Source organism: Lepisosteus platostomus, chromosome 21 (assembly GCF_059453375.1).
Source record: "Lepisosteus platostomus isolate fLepPlt1 chromosome 21, fLepPlt1.hap1, whole genome shotgun sequence".
NCBI classification, from domain to species: Eukaryota; Metazoa; Chordata; class Actinopteri; order Semionotiformes; family Lepisosteidae; genus Lepisosteus; species Lepisosteus platostomus.
The window spans coordinates 16,508,913-16,526,171 of record NC_142631.1 but is presented as its reverse complement, the minus strand read 5'-3'; the positions used below and the strand labels follow the sequence as shown (position 1 = coordinate 16,526,171).

The 17,259-nt window shown below is 42.0% G+C and overlaps 2 protein-coding genes across 8 annotated transcripts in view; one reads left to right on the top strand and one right to left on the bottom strand.

Moving 5' to 3' along the window:
• The window catches only part of crb2a (crumbs cell polarity complex component 2a), a 39,443-nt gene extending 30,892 nt beyond the window's left edge, over positions 1–8,551 (top strand). Inside the window, exons 9-13 of the mRNA XM_088615120.1 lie at positions 184–349; positions 584–1,448; positions 1,968–2,084; positions 4,357–4,483; positions 6,074–8,551. Of these exons, the coding sequence (XP_088471246.1) occupies positions 184–349; positions 584–1,448; positions 1,968–2,084; positions 4,357–4,483; positions 6,074–6,298 (1,500 nt within the window). The 3' untranslated portion in view covers positions 6,299–8,551. The remainder of the gene's footprint in view (positions 1–183; positions 350–583; positions 1,449–1,967; positions 2,085–4,356; positions 4,484–6,073) is intronic.
• A 380-nt stretch (positions 8,552–8,931) lies between these two features.
• The window catches only part of dennd1a (DENN/MADD domain containing 1A), a 265,653-nt gene continuing 257,325 nt past the window's right edge, over positions 8,932–17,259 (bottom strand). For 4 of the 7 annotated variants that reach the window (XM_088615121.1, XM_088615123.1, XM_088615122.1 and 1 more), the window contains 3 exons: positions 16,896–17,024; positions 16,014–16,272; positions 8,932–13,903 (listed from right to left, as the gene is read on the bottom strand). In XM_088615121.1, coding sequence (XP_088471247.1) covers positions 12,641–13,903; positions 16,014–16,272; positions 16,896–17,024 — 1,651 coding nt within the window. In that variant the 3' untranslated portion in view covers positions 8,932–12,640. The remainder of the gene's footprint in view (positions 13,904–16,013; positions 16,273–16,895; positions 17,025–17,259) is intronic. The other 3 variants (XM_088615126.1, XM_088615127.1, XM_088615128.1) reach the window with 1 other exon arrangement.

Sequence of the window (17,259 nt, the reverse complement as noted above, 5' to 3'; positions counted from 1 at the left end):
GTCAAGAATAGATCAAAGAAGACGAGGGCTTGACTGGTTGAACCATTTGGAAATTGTTTTTGGTATTTTTGTGGTTCTAATTAGACCTATTTATCTGTTCTGATCTGTAAACTTAACACATCTGTAACTAAATTGACCTTTTATTACATTTAACTAATATCTATTCCCTTTCTCTTCCTGAAGACTAAGCCCTGTGAAAACGGAGGCATCTGTAATGTTACATGGAATGACTTTGTCTGCTCCTGTGCTGCAAATTTTACGGGGCGGATATGCGAAACAAGAGTGTGGTGTAGTAGCAGCCCGTGTCCTGCTCACAGCCAGTGTGTGGATCTGCCTGATGGATATGAGTGTAAGTTTTTTCTGTTGGGATCACTGAACGCTTCTGTGCTGTAAAACAAGGTGTTGAAGTAGACGTTACCGTTAAGCAACCCGCTTTATGATCATTTACAGACTGCACATTTGAAGAAAAGACTCAAAAGTGGATATCCCCTCAAATGACACTGTTTTTAAGTCAAAGGGACATATTGACGTCTTTATACCTTTTCACGTGGTTCTTTAAACGATACCCTGAATTGTTTTTCAGGTGCAGCCAGTGCCACATTTGAAGAAAACGCTGCCATTAAATATACTGCCAACAGGTCGCTGTTTGAGCCAGTAACTAAGATTTCTCTGGAGCTGAGAACCCGTGATGAGAATGCAGTACTTCTGCATGCCACAAACGGAGTGGAGCTGTTCTGCATCGGCCTGCGCAACTCCACTTTGGTTGTCAAATTCAGGACTGGGAATAACGTGGAAGTCCTGTCGCTCGTCGCCCAGTTTGACTTTGCAGATGGCTCGTGGCACAAGGTGCACGTCCACATGGCAGCGCCTAACCTTGAGTCCTCCAGGTGGACCATTTCCATAGATGACAAAAGGAATATCACCAGCGTGGGATCGGCAGGAAACCTGAACTTCCTGAACGAGTCGGTTGTGTCGCTGGCCGAAAACTTCACTGGTTGCCTGGGAAACGTAAGAGTGGGGGGCCTGTATCTACCCTTCGCCGGCGGCTACTCCACTCCTCAGCGGGCGAAGTTCACCAAACTCGGCGAGGGGGAAGTTCAGACTGGATGCACAGGGTCTCCAGTCTGCTCTTCCCAGCCGTGCCTCCACAACGGAGTGTGTGAAGATTTGTTCAACCTGTACGAGTGCAACTGCTCGCTCGGCTGGGAAGGGCAGCACTGCCAGTTCAACGCCGATGACTGCCAGCAGAGCCCTTGCCTCAACGGGAAATGTGTCGACCTTCTGGCGGACTACAGATGCGACTGCTCTCCTGGGTACAGCGGGAGGGCCTGCGACGTGGACATCGACGACTGCTCCGAGCGCCCGTGTCAAAATGGAGGAAGCTGCATAGATAGGATAAATGGCTTCACCTGTGCCTGCTCGCCCAACCACACAGGGCTGCTCTGCGAGTAAGCTGGGCTTTCACCGTGATGCGTACACACAAACAAAAGTGTTTTTTCTGTTTTTTTAGACTTTATTTCGTCAGCGCGGGGCAAACTTTTAGAGCTTTTCAGAGTATGGCTTTGAAAAGAAACATGTTCTGGCAAACAGTCGATTCAGCAATGTTTGAATTAAAATGTCTTCGGCTAAGCTCAGCATTCCAGTAACGGCAAGGGGCTTTGCTATCGTTTCTTCGCATGTTTTAAAGTGCAGATTTCGTTTCTATGCTTTTACCTAATTATACCTCGTCTAAATCGAGTGGTCTCATAGCGTACACTAGCTATATGTAAATACTGGACACATTAAGAAGATAGGACGATTTTTCTTTCATTTTCTTCGGAACAATTGTAAACACAACTGTCGAATGCAAATATAAAATTCTCTTACTCATCTGAGAATAAGATCACAGGCTGGCAGCTTCCATGTGTGATAAAGCGATCTGTGCCCCCCAAGGACTTCTTTTCACTTTTGATTTTGCATGCAAACAGGCGGCCGTACCCAGCGTTGCAGTGTGGAGACGATGTGGAGTGCTTCAACGGGGGGACTTGTGTTGATGGTATTTGGGGAGCTAACTGCACCTGTGGGCCAGATTTCACAGGGGACAGGTAAGAGGAGAATGTCTCAAGCACATCTGCTTTGGTGCTTAAGTATTAAGTATGTAATACTTAACTAACCATGAAGGAGGACAGCGTAAAGTTAGGATCGAGTAGAAAGTTGAATAACCAGGGAGAGCAGCCTGGAATGCTGCAGGTCAGTGAGATGTAAATAATGGAACATGGGAATCCTGGGAATTTGAGAGAGGAGGGTTCAGGAATCTTATAGTGAGTAAATGCTCACATAGAATGCGATTGTTTATAAAGGAGCATTGCTGTGGTTGTAAGATACAATACTCTGTATCATGGCTTCAGCGGCTTAGCTGTGAGTTTTTCCAGGGAGAGGAAATATGTAACATTGGATAATCTCGGAGGAAACGATATAAGGAACTTAAAGTTCATGGCAAGATTCTGGAGCACGCAAGCTCTGGGGAAGTGCAGAGACTTTCAGGTAGTCTCAAAGGAGATGAATAATCGCAGTTGACTATATTTGTGTTTATAGTGACATCTAATGGCTATGTGTTCAGTAGTGAAAATCTAAAGACCATGATTCTGAGTGAAACACGGCAACACTAGCTATGTTCCCAGCAGATTCCAGAGAGAAGATGAAGGTTTTCCTTTCAGATATACATTCACATTACAGTTGAAACAGTTACTATCATTAAACTATTAGATGTTATGGTAGAAATGGCATTTCATTACAATCTCAGAAATCAGAGATCTGGACTTTTAGGCATTGCCATCATATGTCTTAATACCTGCCTGAAAGAAATGGTCACGTTCAGGTGTGTCTACTGGATTAAGTCCAAAGTAGAGTCAAGCAGACCAGGTCCAGGGTTTTCAATGTACTTGACGAGCTGGAAGAAGGAGTTAAGTTGGACCCTAAGTCAAGAAGGACCTTGATGAATGCTAACAGATCTTCTATCAAATATATTTATGTGCACTAACTGCTTTAAGACTTAACTGTTTCAAAGCACTTAAAATAACAATTAAAATGACATTACAAAATAAGAAGCATATAAGTAAATCAGCAAAACACAAAACTGGATTTTTTTAACCTACAGTAAGTTAACTTTAAATAGATCCACAGATAGACCCTTTGCTACTGAGTTAGACAAACTATCCCAAAGTCTAGCTGCAGTGAAACTGAAAGCCCTGTTGCCTTTTTTATATGAATCTTTGGAGATACGAGCCAGCCTACAGAATGAGATGTAAAATAGAATATATGAGAGACATACAGTAAAGGATTTCTGTGAAGACAGTAGGATTGTAGACTTTATAAGTCTGACGCAGAACATTAAAAGGCCAAAGTAGTGTAGAGACACTAATATAAAACAAATATGTTTATATTTCTTGGTCCTTGTGAAACCTCTAATAGCAACATTCTGCAAAAGGTGGTAACAAAACATATAACTCGATGTCATGAAAGAGATTCTAATTAATGTTATACTGTGCGATGGAAAATGCCACTGTCTCTCTTTGACAGTATTCCTTAAGTGGAAGAATAAAACAAATACAAAAAAAGTGTGCTTAGATTTACATCCTTATATTGATAGCTATAATCCTTTACATTCTTTAGCTGTAGTGCATATTCATTTAAAACTTTCCAGGATTAATTCTTAAAGCGATGGAACTCTGGAGCTGGAATGATTGGAATGCAAACTATGTGAAAACATCCTCCCTTCCACATCTTAACTAACCTTTTAAACATAACTTTTAATTTTATGTTCAATTCAAATCAACTGGGGAGCTGGCTCAATGGAACTGCGATTTGATCCTGGATAGACTAGATGTGCACACGAAAATAAAGCGAATTGAGTACCGAGGCAGACTAAATGAGGAGCGGCAACCGATTGTGACAATCATGATTATACACTAGGCAAAGAAAAAAAGAACAATATTTTCACAAGTGCTAATAAAAAAACTGCACATTCAGGCTTAATACTACTGCAGAGTATTCTTAAAGTTAATCTCTCCGGATATGCCTAATTATAAATATTCCTCTGAATATGTTAGATGCCTGAAATATTTGACTATTTTTTCATTAAAAAGACAAGACAAAGGGGAGGATTTATGATTAGTCAGACTTAGGTAATATTTAGGTAATGCAAATATTTGTGAATGTGGCCTCAGAACCTCACACAGGAATGTGTAGCTTTGTTTCCATCTGTGTGTAGTCTTAGTTTCCCTTCCAGATTTGTATTTGATTGATTTTATAGTACGGAGAAGAAAAAATAAAAATGCATTTTGTGTTTAAAATGGAACCCATTTCTGTATTTTGCAGGTGTCAAACTGTTGCACACAAATGTTTTGCCAATCCTTGTCAAAATGGTGGATCCTGCCGAAACCTCAGTAACACATTTCAGTGCATTTGTGGAGAAAAGTATTCAGGACGACTCTGTGAAACAAATGTAAGTACCTCTTAAACACTCAAGTCTCACAGAGACATTGTTATTGGACAAAATTGCTAGCCAAACTGGGCTTCTTTCTACAGATTAAACTCTGTTTAAATTAACTAAAAAAGTATTATGATTCTGAATGAATAATACTTTTGGAATACCTACTTATTATTAGTTATAACTGGGGAAAGCCTGTACAGGTTCAATTCTTCATTTGCTTTTAATTTAGTTTCTTTTCAGTTAATGTTAATGCTTAACTTTTTAATAATATGTGTAAATGTTTCCAAAGTAGTGCATATGCATTTACAGTATATAATATATGTTTGCCGCAAGAAACTGAAAGAAGATTTGAAGAAAAACATTGCTAAATTCTTTTGAAGGGGCGAGACTCAATATAATGAAAGCGAGATGAAGACACCTGAACTGCCACCCTTTGCACAACTTTTTAAAACTTAATCGAAATTAGTTTCATTGCCGTTTCCAAGCGCTGCTGTGAGAAATTTCCAAAGTCATGGCGACTTTGTCAGTTTTGGCTTTCCTTCCTGCTCTGCGGGTGATGCCAGTTTTACACGCCATACTCTGGACTGTAAGGACCTACCTGAACTCCACTGATTGGAAACCCTGTCAACACTGAGTGCACAAACATGCTTTTTGAAAAAAAGCTTGGTTTCGCTTTTAACAGTTTCTTAATACAATTTCAGTCACAATTCTAAATTCTTGTAAAATACAGAGCTATAACAAATTGAACTTTATCAGAGGTAGAAGACCGAGTTTCACCCGCAAGTCCAAATATACTTTATGTCTTACCTATATCTTTAGCATGAATACAAGTAAAAGAGCCACGGACCCCTTTTATTTTGTAAACACTACGCAACCCAGTAGTCATTTTTTTGTGGATTGTGTCTTCTTACATAGTTTCAAATGTGAATAACACTCTGCTGCATCCATCTTTCCACCAGTCTTTGTGGTTTGATGCCCCATTTAAGTAGACTCCTGACCCTGCTTGTCATAGGCTATACAGCCCCGCACTGGGGGTTCGGCACTGACTTCAGATGAGGCACAAGCCTGGCCAACAGCCCCATCCTCCTCCAAGTGCCTGGAGGCCACAGGGGTCACTGTGAATCATGGTCAGCTAGTGACGAGATCTGGGATCGAGCCACTCAAGAGGTCCCCGGGCCAAACATTTTCACATTGACCCGACAGCGCCGTTCTGAAACCTCACAAGAAACGGTGTTATTTAACGGGGGTTCAGGAGAAGGTCAAATATGAATGTTGCGTTTCTGCTCCCCGACATACAGGAGCCCTCTGGCTCCTCATTTCTGGTTTCCCTCCCTCTACCCCACCTGCAGCAGTTCTCCCTGGCTCATGTCTCATTAGAGAGAGGGGGGGGCAGTGGGAGTGACAGCCCTGATCTCAGCCTCAGCACTGTCGTGTCCTCAGCACGCCAAAGTACGAAGCACGCTGTCTTTTCACATTCCTTCGCCATCATTAGAAATCGAATTCAGGTGTGATGAGGATACATTTGAATTTCTTTTCAATGTGGGGGGGCATATAAATCAATACATAGGCGTCTCCAAACAATTTATTGATGTGTTTTTGCAGAAACAGGAGCAAAAAGACAACACGATTCCCCTCATCGCTGTTGCCGTCCCAGTAGCCTGCGGCTGTGTGCTCCTGGTCATCATCGGCCTCATTTTCATGGTGCTCACGGCCCGGAAGAGGCGCCAGTCCGAGGGGACGTACAGCCCGAGCCAGCAGGAGGTGGCAGGAGCACGCCTGGAGATGGATAGCGTCCTGAAAGTCCCCCCGGAAGAGCGCTTGATATGATCGGAATTCCTGTGGACAGTGCTCCTACACCGACAGCGACCACCAACGGGATCTTGTTCAAAGATGTTGCGAAGTGCCGGGAGGGACTGACCTCCTGCCAGCGCAGGCGGTTTGGACATTGAATTGATTCCACTAAAGTGGAGAAACGTCTGCCGAAGGGACAACGCCGAAGGTCGGTATGTGATGGACTGTAAGTACACCACTGGTGTTGAAGCTGGTCCGTTATCTGCCTTGATAGACAGCCGTTGACTGTCCAGCACTCCAGCCCTGATGAGTGATGTGCACATCACAGCAAGAACCAAGACTGCTGCCAGGCAGGAACTGCTGTCAGGACTGATTCCACTAAACTGGAGTCTCCTTTGTTAGGGATGAGCCCTGCGCTCATACTGTTCTGACCTTCAGCCAATGGCCGGAGATACATATCTACAAGTCAACAGATGTGCGTTTACTGCTCTCAGGTTGTAGGATTAAATCAAATTCTCATTGCAAAGGTGACCTACTAAAAATGTAACCTTAAAAGCGACAGCATCTATTGTCCAACGCATAACCTGTGAAACCTAAATTATTTTTTTTTTTTGGCTGAATGTGGGATATTATTTTGTTTTCATGTGTTTTGTAACATTGAGACAACAGCACATCACCTGAACAATTTGGTGGCATCGGAGCTTAAAGCTCAGTAATTAAGAGACTGAACTTTGGGACATTTCGGTCCCCTGGCATACAAGAGTTGCATTTTTTAAATTATTTTGGCCATAACCACTGTTGTTTTGACCGCATGAGGCAGTGCCACTACTGTATTTGTACTTGATGTTTTATGCGATTGTTGTGTTTTGAACCATAAAACTCTTTATATCGAAGACTAAAAAAATTTAAACACATTGCTCCAACTCTCAAAAGAAGCACACAGAGACCTTCAGAAATGGTGGCTTCAATTACACAAAGCTGGGAGGTAGATGTGGGAGTATGTAGGGAGAGCTGATGTCACTTGATATGGAGTAAGCACACAGTGCTGAGAACTGGACTAAGGTAAACAGACTCTGGCTCCCCTGTGACCCTGTATTAGATTAAGCGGTTAGAAAATGGATGGAGAAAACCTTCATCTCATTATTTGACATTATCCATCCATCCATTTTCTAACGGGCTCATACAATTGAGAAGCACGGGGGAGCCCGAGGCTATCCCAGCAAGCAACGGGCTCCAGGTGGGGTACACTCTGGACGGGACGCCAGTCCACCGCAGGGCACACATACACACACTCACTCACACCAGGGCCGGTTTTTCCAGAAGCCAATTAACCCACCAGAATGTTTTTTTGAATTCTGGGAGGAAACCAGAGCACCTGGAGAGAACCCATGTGAGCACAGGGAGAACATACAAACTCCACACAGACAGCACCCCAGTTCCTATGCAACACCATTTCATTCCGCAATATAGTTTCTGGGGATGCTATATTGTTAATAGGAAGAATTATGTATGTATATTTTGTTAAAGTCATGAATTATGCTACTTTATTCCTTAGAGAACAAAACATACAGCAGATCATTTAGGCTTGGTGGACAACATACACTATGGACAGTTTAATGTCCACCATGCTTTCCTACAAGAACACAATAACTATGCTAAGGTACTGACGCTGGGCGTTCCGTGCAACACAAACATTTTTTAATATATGGGTAGTTCAGTTATTGTTTTCATCCTTATCAATGAAATTATTTTTGTGATACTGTAGAATGTGCCTAGGCAACGGTGTTTAGGGATCTTTTTTAAAGTTTTTGAATAAAAGGGCTATAATATCGCTAATGTCTTGCTTTCCGAAATACAGTATAACAATACATGCTATCAGGGAAAACGAAAGTAACGCATTTATGTACTAAAGTGGTTCGTTTTTAATGAAGGATTGACATTGATTGTGCATACATTTCTTATTTGACAAAGGGACACAAATTCAAAGGAATATTCAAGTCTGTCTTTGCTAGTGATCAATAATTGGCCTGACTTTTTTTTTTACCTAAACAAATAAAATATTTGGAATGTTTGACTCCTTATGTATAATTAAGGCTACATTTACCTGAGTTCTTCAGTTTAAAGAAACGTAAACAGACAGAAGAAGCAGCTTGTACTGTTTGTGCCTTACTCTGATTTCCCTAATTATGTACACTGTCATCTCATTTTCTGTTACTAGAAGGCCCTAATATTGACTTTTTAGTCATTATGTTTCAATAAAGCAAAAAAATGGAAATACCCTACGATAAAGTATTTGTCATAAATTTAGAATTCAATTTCTACTTGTTCATGGGTATTTTTGGCCACCAAGCGATACAGTAAAGGAAAAAGACTTTCTGATAGACGTACTCGAGGACTTTAAAGATGAATGAGAAAGAAAATGATTTCACATTTGCAAAGGCGTCACTGACAGGATCTCAGCTCTGCTCTGCTGCAGAGAGCTCTGACCTGGAAGCACATTACCCTGATGCTGGTGCTCTGAGGTTCGTCATCTTCCACGTCTCTCAAACAGGAGCTAAACTCGCCTTCTCCCTGGGGACTCACTGTGCCGAGTAACTGGTAAGTGAAACAAACGTTAATGCAGACAAGAAAATCACTTTTAATAAGAATGAGAGTTCAACAAAACGCCATACTTTTTAGGTGGTAGTTTATTCATAATTGTGAAATAATATGAACCTGACAAATCTCAATTTAAAAGCACAGAAAAAAAGCACTGGTCAAAGTTTATCACTTAATAGGATTCCATGGCACAATAAAGGGTCTTAACTGTAGATGCACCGCTTGTGTAATAATAAGTGTATTTTGAAATGCCTGTTCCCGTGTATGAAGTAATCGAATTAATAAATTAAAGATGGAAAAGAACGAGATGTCCTCAGGAAGAAAAATAAGTGGCGATTCCTCCCAAGTCTGTAAAATACAAACAACACACAATTGTATAAAAAGAAGTAAAAGGAAACACAATGTGCAAAAAACAGGTAATAAAAGCCAAAGTAGGATTATGGGGTAGATGATAAACTTGTGCTATTTAATACTGATGTATTAAAACAAAAAAAAAACAACAAGAAATCCAAGCAAAACAAAATACAAATCACCCGACAGTTTCCCGAGTCCTAAATGGCAGTAAAGTCAATAAAAACAAGCCTATGTTTCACAGTTTAACAGGATATACTCTTGGAAAAAAGAACATGAAATGACACAGGACATGCTTCGATTAAAATGACTGGTACTAGCTGACTTTGAGCTTTCTCTTATGGTAAGGCCACACTTTTATTTGAACTTTCACATCATGTAATGCCAGTTGCACTGCAGCGTCTTTCATAATTTTTAAAAAATTTATTTTGTACAAAAGATCAAATGCGTCCCCTTTGAGTGTGTTGGCCACAAACCGGATTTGCAGGTGGCTCCTGTCTGCATTCCATACATCTTTCATTTTTCTTAGATGATAAAATGCCTGATATTAAATAAAAAGGCTGGCAGAGGTGATTTCTTATCCAACCGATAACCTCTGCTTTTTAGAAACTGAATAATACCAGCTGTGTTTTGTCGGGATTTGCATTTTTAGTCAGACTGAACTACATCATAAAAAGAAAAGTTCAGTATAGAACTTAAAAAGTATGTTCACTTAACCCAATTTTTTTATTTTATGTTTTTCATTTACTGTAAAGTAAGGAACCATTTTAAAGTTTTTTTTTAAAAGGGAACAAATTCATCCTGGTTGACTGTCAGCCTTAGTTTCAATAACATTCATCTCGTAAGCAAAATAAAATGTGTAGTGACGTTTTTTAGTCTTACAGTTTTCAACCTTTTTGACGTGCTTCTATGTTTTCTTTTTGGAACTGAGGTATCTGTTGCTGTTTCTTATTAAACATTGTACATCTGTTACAAGCCCAAGACATTAAAAGATAATTTGTTTTTTAACAACTGAATGATAAAATAAATCAATATAGTGATATATTACTAATTCATTTCCAGCAACAGCACAAGTCAGGCTAATGTTTTATTTGCCTTCTAATTGTTGAAACATACCAATGGGTAAGATTTTTCATCCAACAAGCTTCTGATCTTTATTGTGAATGCATTCCTGCTTTGCTTTCCAGTAATAACATATTCTGGGATCTAAATCATTTGTGTGAATTATTCAGTGTAAAGTTGATTCTTTCCTAAATAATTTTCAGATAAAGCGATCACCTGGGAGATGAAAGGGTCCTTAAGACTAGAACTGGGGAAACACTCAGCAAATCATTACTGCACTAAAGAACTGTTATTATTATGAATAAAGCAGACAAATGGGTTCGTTTTAATTGCTCACAGTTCCTTGCTTTTCAAATGACCTTCTCCTCAATACTAGCTGACCTCATCTTTACCCAAAAATTAAATTTAAAACAGTCTTTCAATATTGTGACTGCTGTAAAGAAGAAGCAAATTCTGCCTTAAATATTGCTAGCTAATAACACAGGAATAAATATCACTCCATTACAAGCCAGGTTCCTCTGTGTTTTCAGATCACCAATGCCTCCAGCTTTGCTTAGATATTTTAAGAAGAGGGAGTGTTTGATATCGGTAAGTAACTGGCAATTAAATTAAAAAAACATAACAAAGTTAAGCAATACAGATGGCAATTGATTTATAAGTGATAAGCTATACTGTCTTGTTGCTGTGTTTCAAAACGACCTCATAATACATTGCAAGTTTCATTACATTCACTCAATAATTAACCCACAGAAACCATTGGATCTGCAGTGTGAGTATCTTCCACGACCTCAACATGGTTCCTTAAAGCTTTCAATTGCACTGTGACCTGTGAAGGCCTTGAAAATGAAATAAAGCTAACGAGCTATAGGTACGTCCCAGGATAAATAAGATCAAAGGATTCCCTAACAGAAACAGAGAAACTTGAATTAGGTGGAAGACTACATTTAAAAAATTACACTTGTAAAGATAAAGTGAAGTCAGAATGGTGTCAGTACATCCACATAATTATATGGATTATTATTTTTTAACCATTTGTTAAAGGACTTCACTCTCGTTACATCGGTATACCATTTGGAATACATAACCTTGATCTAATATATATATATAACAACAACAAACTGTTGATTGTCTTAAAACACACAAACATAATGATGAAAAAAGTCACTAAAGTTGTCATTTTTAATTCTACTCTAATAAGGCCAAAATACAGTGTATACCTTTGAGTGAATTTAAATATTATACAAATTATGTTACAAACAAGATTTATACATAAACCGAATCTTCTTCCTTTTGGTATTGTAAGGAATATCCATAAAAAAATTCTGAAACAGCAATTTCATATTTTAAATACACTTCTACTAGAATACCATACTGAATGATGAATAAGTGTTTATGCTTTGAAATAGACACTGCATTTGCATAATGAAAATATTAATGAAATGGGTGCAGTTTTCCCTCAATTTAACTGCCCGAAAGGTCACTTGCTTTTGTCAACGTTTGGTTAAATATCTCTGTGAAAGACACAAAAATCCAACTCAAATTGGAAGTCTGCTCCACCAATTGTAACACTGTTAACATAACAAACAAAAACCCTACTAAATATCACTATTGTTCTTTGCTAAAACTATCACAGGAGAATATGCTTTGTGTTAAAATGCATCTACGGAAAACTAACAAAGGCTTTTTTGCTTTATGCTCTTATACAGTAAAAATGTCTTCTACAAGCAAAATCATTGAATGCAGACTGAATTCTACAAAAGCAAAATACAGTTGTAAAGAAGGCAGTTAACTAGCTAGTTAGCCTTGCATTGTAGCTATTGAGCTCTACTTAGAGGTATCAATTACACTGTACATGAAGCCGAAGCAAAGTGACCAGCATCCATTGAGAACATAGGTCGCTTTTATAAGATTAAATCACCAATTCTAGCAGAAGCAAAATAAAAACGTCTGCAAAGAAATCAACTGACTTCTGCAGAATACTGTGAAATTACACTACATGGGCAAGGTATTGTAAATATGTACTGAAGCAGGGTGGGTCGGTTTTACTCCATCTACACCTCCAACGATAAATTGGCTTCAACTTACAAATACAGCAGAAGGACGTTATGCAGCTGGCCGACTGGGATGCCAGCAGGAGCAAACGGGTCAGAAAACCTCAAGTGTCTGTTTGCAACTGTTCCGTTACTTCAGTGCCAGCTACACCTCAATTCCCCCCTCAGCACAACGGTTCAACCGGTACCCCTCTGTGTTAAAAACCGAAAACAAAAGGACAAATCTTCCAGTGCAGAACTATACGGCTGGAGTCCAAAGTCACATTAAATCAGTCGATGCAGCTACAAATCACAGTGACCCCTCCGTGCCCCCAGGTCACTCAAAGGTTTCCCATCTTTTTCGAAGGTGGTCTACTCTCCTCTGCGTGGGGACCTCCACTTCCTTCTTTGTGACGGTCAACAAATCCTCAAAGGGATCCTGAGGCACCTCCTGGGGTCTGCCTGGGTAATCCGGTGGCTCTTCCCCTGCAGGCAGGGACTTTGGCACGGCCAGGGGCATCTCCGGCGGGGCTTTGCCGGGCCTAGAGTCAAGGACGTTGGCAGTGGCAGTGCTGCTGCTGCTGCTGCTGCTGCTTAAGGAACCAGCCTGTGGAAAGCTTGCTGGCTTTCCTGGGCTTTGGCTCTGGTGGATGTACCCTTGCCCCAGAGAGGAGGGCTGGCTGAAGACAGCTGATAAGGGTGAGCCAGCATAGTGGGGCTTAGGGGGAGTCTGGAAATATCCTGTACCGGGAGGTATGTAAGCCGAGCGGAACGGGTTACTCACAGGAGCGACGTAGTGGGTCCCTGGGGGACCCGTCGGTGTGTAATGCAAGTTCTGAGTGAAAGGGTTGAGAGAAACCTGTGGGAACTGTGCCATGGGGGTTACAGGATGGGGATACCCCTGCTGCTGAGCGAATGCCGGGCACGGAGTGTTAAAGTCAGCCCCTACAGAGGGAAAAAGAGCGGAGCTGGTGGGCATTGTGGGCGCCGAGGCTGCCCCCACGGGAGGGTTGTTTATCTGGGTGCTGCTCTGCGAGCCTACTGCCGCGCTCAAGGGGTCTAACAGGCTTAATAGGTCATCACTGCCACTTTCAGAGCTGACTTTAATTGGCTTTAGGATGTCGGGACCAGCGAGGTGTGAGGGGAGGGGGGACGCATTCAAAGCCTGCCTGAATTCTTGTCCGCCACCTTTGGTGCCCAAGGTCTCCTGCTGGAAGGCAAAGTCGGGCGCCGCCTTTCCCGCGTCTCCGGCCAAAGGAAGGGTCTTCCCTCCCCTGGGCTGGGGGACTGGCGGGGGAAGCCCCTTGCCCAGCTCCGGCGTCTTGCGTCCCTGCGGGCGCGGGATGGTGATGCTGCTCTGGCCCCCGGCGGCGGCGGGCTCTGTCTTGTCGAAGGCGGCCGCGCAGCTCTCCCTGGAGGGGGGCCGCTGCGGGTCCGCGGGCTCCGCGGGGGGGGCGGGCGCAGGCCTCTCGGGGCCCAGCGAGCCCCCGGCGGGAAGGGCCGCGTCGTCCAGGCCCGGGCTCCACAGCTTGTTGTACGGGTTGGAGTGCTTCAGTCCCGGCAGGGTCCGGGTGCGGTCAGCGGCGCTGAGATCCATGCGCTGGACACAAAACAGCAAAGACGAGAACGAAAGGCACAAGAGTAACATTTGTTGTCACTGTTCTGTCAGCAACGGCTGAGAATCTTAAGCGCCGTTTACCGCCAGAGTTAGGATGCTAGAATGTCAAACCCCAGACGAGCAGGTTCCCAGAACCTGCATGAAGGACAAGTTTGCTAGATCTTCGAGGAGGTACTCAGATTTTAGAGCAGATGAGAAACCCTCTGACGTGTGGAATTGTGAAATTGTAAGAACTTAACTAGAATCTGGAATCTGCTTATGAGCCTCCAGACGGCCTGGAAGGGAAGCAACCACTGGGCCTTCGGTCCCCAGAGATTTAGTCTCTCTATTTGTTTTCCTCATCGTTGTGCCCGTTGGTCTACTGGACCTGTACATAAAGCTTCTGCTGTACAGATGTCTATAAAACGTTCTACAGCAATTTGTTGTAAGTCTCTATAATAAGTAAGGATTGACTGACTGAATACATTCTGCAAGACACTTCGACATTTAGGACACAAATTAGCACACAGATATCACCATCATTCCTCTCACTAGAAGAGAAGCATATTGCATAGCATGAGAACGTGGGACAATTGCCTTTTCAAACTGGAGACACCTTAAATCCCATGTAAGCAGGAGGCAGAATTCTGCTGGTGTCTCACAGGATTTGCACTCTCAAGTTCCTGTGTGCCTGATCTGAGCTCATGTTGCTCCCCAGCTTAACAGCCACTCCAGGCAACAGAGAAAGGTGGTGAAAATAAAACAGAGACGCTATAGAGACGCTGCAGAAGAAAGCGGAACCTGTCACCAATTATAATTAATGCAAATTAACACACGCCACATATGTTTATATCTATGTACAGTTTGTAATAATAAATGTTTCTTTTTTTCTTTTTTTTAGTCTAATGTGGACTACTGGAGCTAAAGGGAAACATGCATTCAATAATTCTAAATTATCATTCAACTGCAGTATAATATTAAACACGGGAGTTCCTCATAATCTAAACAGTATTTTACATTCTTTAAATTTGACATAACCCCTGACACGTACAGTATTAATACTGATTTCATTAGTGACTGCTGCCTCTCTCCCTAAAACAGAACTGCTCAGCAACCCGCTTCCTGAAAGCGAAGCAAAACATGAAGAGATAACAAGTCCTGGCTTGCCCACGTAAATTCTGTATCACACATGACGTGGGCATTTTTCCCAGGACAGCTCAGTGCACATGGGTGCGAAAAACATACATTAAGAGTTATCGCTTGGGATGGCCAATGAGATACAGCGTGTAATGCTAGTACTGGGAGGTAAATAAGGGTATATTACAAGTTAAATGGATATTAAATTAAAGGGAGGTTTTATTCTATACAGTGGTTCCACTTAGTGTTTGCATGGTACATAGAAAATCCACTGTTACACACAAAGACGACTTAAATGAGCAAACTGACCCTGCAAACGAGGAAGACAAAATGGTGGAATCCACAAACCTAACAGTACTGCTCACAGCAGCTCCTCTACAAACTTGAACACAACGTTGACTTACTGGCTTATCTCACTTCGTATCGATACATAACCCCCTATCCTTCTTTTAGATCGGTTATACCTGTACTGCTGTTAAAACACATCTATTTCAAAGGCACTTCTGAATGATTACATCTTGGGCTTCTTTAAAAATGAAATGGCAAACAGTGGATAAACTAAACAAAAGGCCCAACGGAAGCATGATAATGACACAGTTTCACTTGTGTTGAATTCTGACCATGTAGGCAACACTTCTGCATGAAAAGTGATACAAAAGGAATACATATCCGTACTGTGCTGTAATTCAGGACCTATGAAGGCCTCATATTACAGTCCTCAATGAAAGGAGGTCCATTTTAATCTGCACTAATACTCTTCATTAATAAACAATTGGCTTGTCCAGAACAGACGTCTTTAGTTCTTCCATGACCAGCGCATTCTCTCTTCCTCTTTCAATTCTGAATTCCTGATTTTTTTTCAATTTTAACCGAACTCAGGTCTGGAATCATCGCTCGGTCATGGACAGCTCAGCGCACGGGTGATGCACCACCCCCAGCTCGCGTGCACTCATTGTGCCTGTGCTCTTTTCCTCACCTGGTAGCCGAACTTCACCTGCTGCCCCTCTTCCTCTTTGGGCGTCCTGAGGTCCTCCAGGCTCTTGGCTTGGCTCAGGGGCTGGCTGTCCGAGTCGATGTCCAGAGTGTTGAAGATGTCATCCAGGAGGTTGATCTCTGTGATCTTGTCTGAGGCCACGGGGCTGGGCGGCGCCGTGTGTCCCAGGACTCTCTGAGACTCTTGGGCCTCTTCTCCCTCTGCGATATCTGAATCTTTCAGCGTCTTATAAGGCTGGGGCCTGAAACAGCAAGGGACATGCTAGGTAAATCAGAAGCATTACAAGACCTATATTAAGTAATGTGGATTAGGAAACTGGTATCAGAACTTTATGATAAAGGGATAAACATTGTGATGGGTAATAAGTATGTGCCCTGTGCCCCAAGAGGTTGAAAACTATCATTACTATTGCTTAAAACTAAATGGCACAGTCTCTGGGAGTGTGTTTTAACTAAATGTGCCTAGTTATCTCATGCTTAATCTTATATATCTCCTTATCATGTTAAGGTAATAAACTTTATGCTTTTATCAGATCTGAGCCAATGAATTGGTTGTAAGTAACTCAGCAGCTGAGGGTTATAAGGGGTTGCGCTCTGCCTTTTAAACCTTGTGCAGGTTCAGCAACTGAAGAACCAGCAAGAGTGTCAAGAAGGCTTGTGAGGGCACTTGCCTCGTGCAGTCTGGCAGCTGAGACTGCTGGGAAATAACTGGCCCTCTGTGCCAGCTGCTCTGGAGACTCACCCAACCAAAAAGGAGGTGCAAAGGGGATTGGAAAGCAGTAAGCTACACTTTGTGAACGGCCAGGTGGGAAAGGCTCAACAGTAAACTAATCATTAAAAAAAAAGAATCTTTAAAGGAGGAGACCATTCAAAGGGAGCGGAGAAAAGAAAGTTTTCAGAGAAGCCAGAAACAGAGCCGTCTTCATGCTGGAATTCATCTCCCGATGAGTCCTCTGAAAGGAAGACAGTGTAGTGCCTCGTCGGCCTTACAGAGCTGAAGGAAACAAGGAAGAGAAAGTTCAAACCACAGTGACAGAGAGGGGTAAAGTACGACTCAAGCAAACACCTGGAACCAGTGAAAGCAATTTGTGAATCCATACTCTTACTGTCTCAGCAACGTGAGAGTTGGTTTCGAGATCTAAGGGAGAACTGTATTTCCTTCACCATTTTAAACTTAACTGCTTAAATAAATATATCCATTGAAGGTAATAACAATCCATACAGAGACA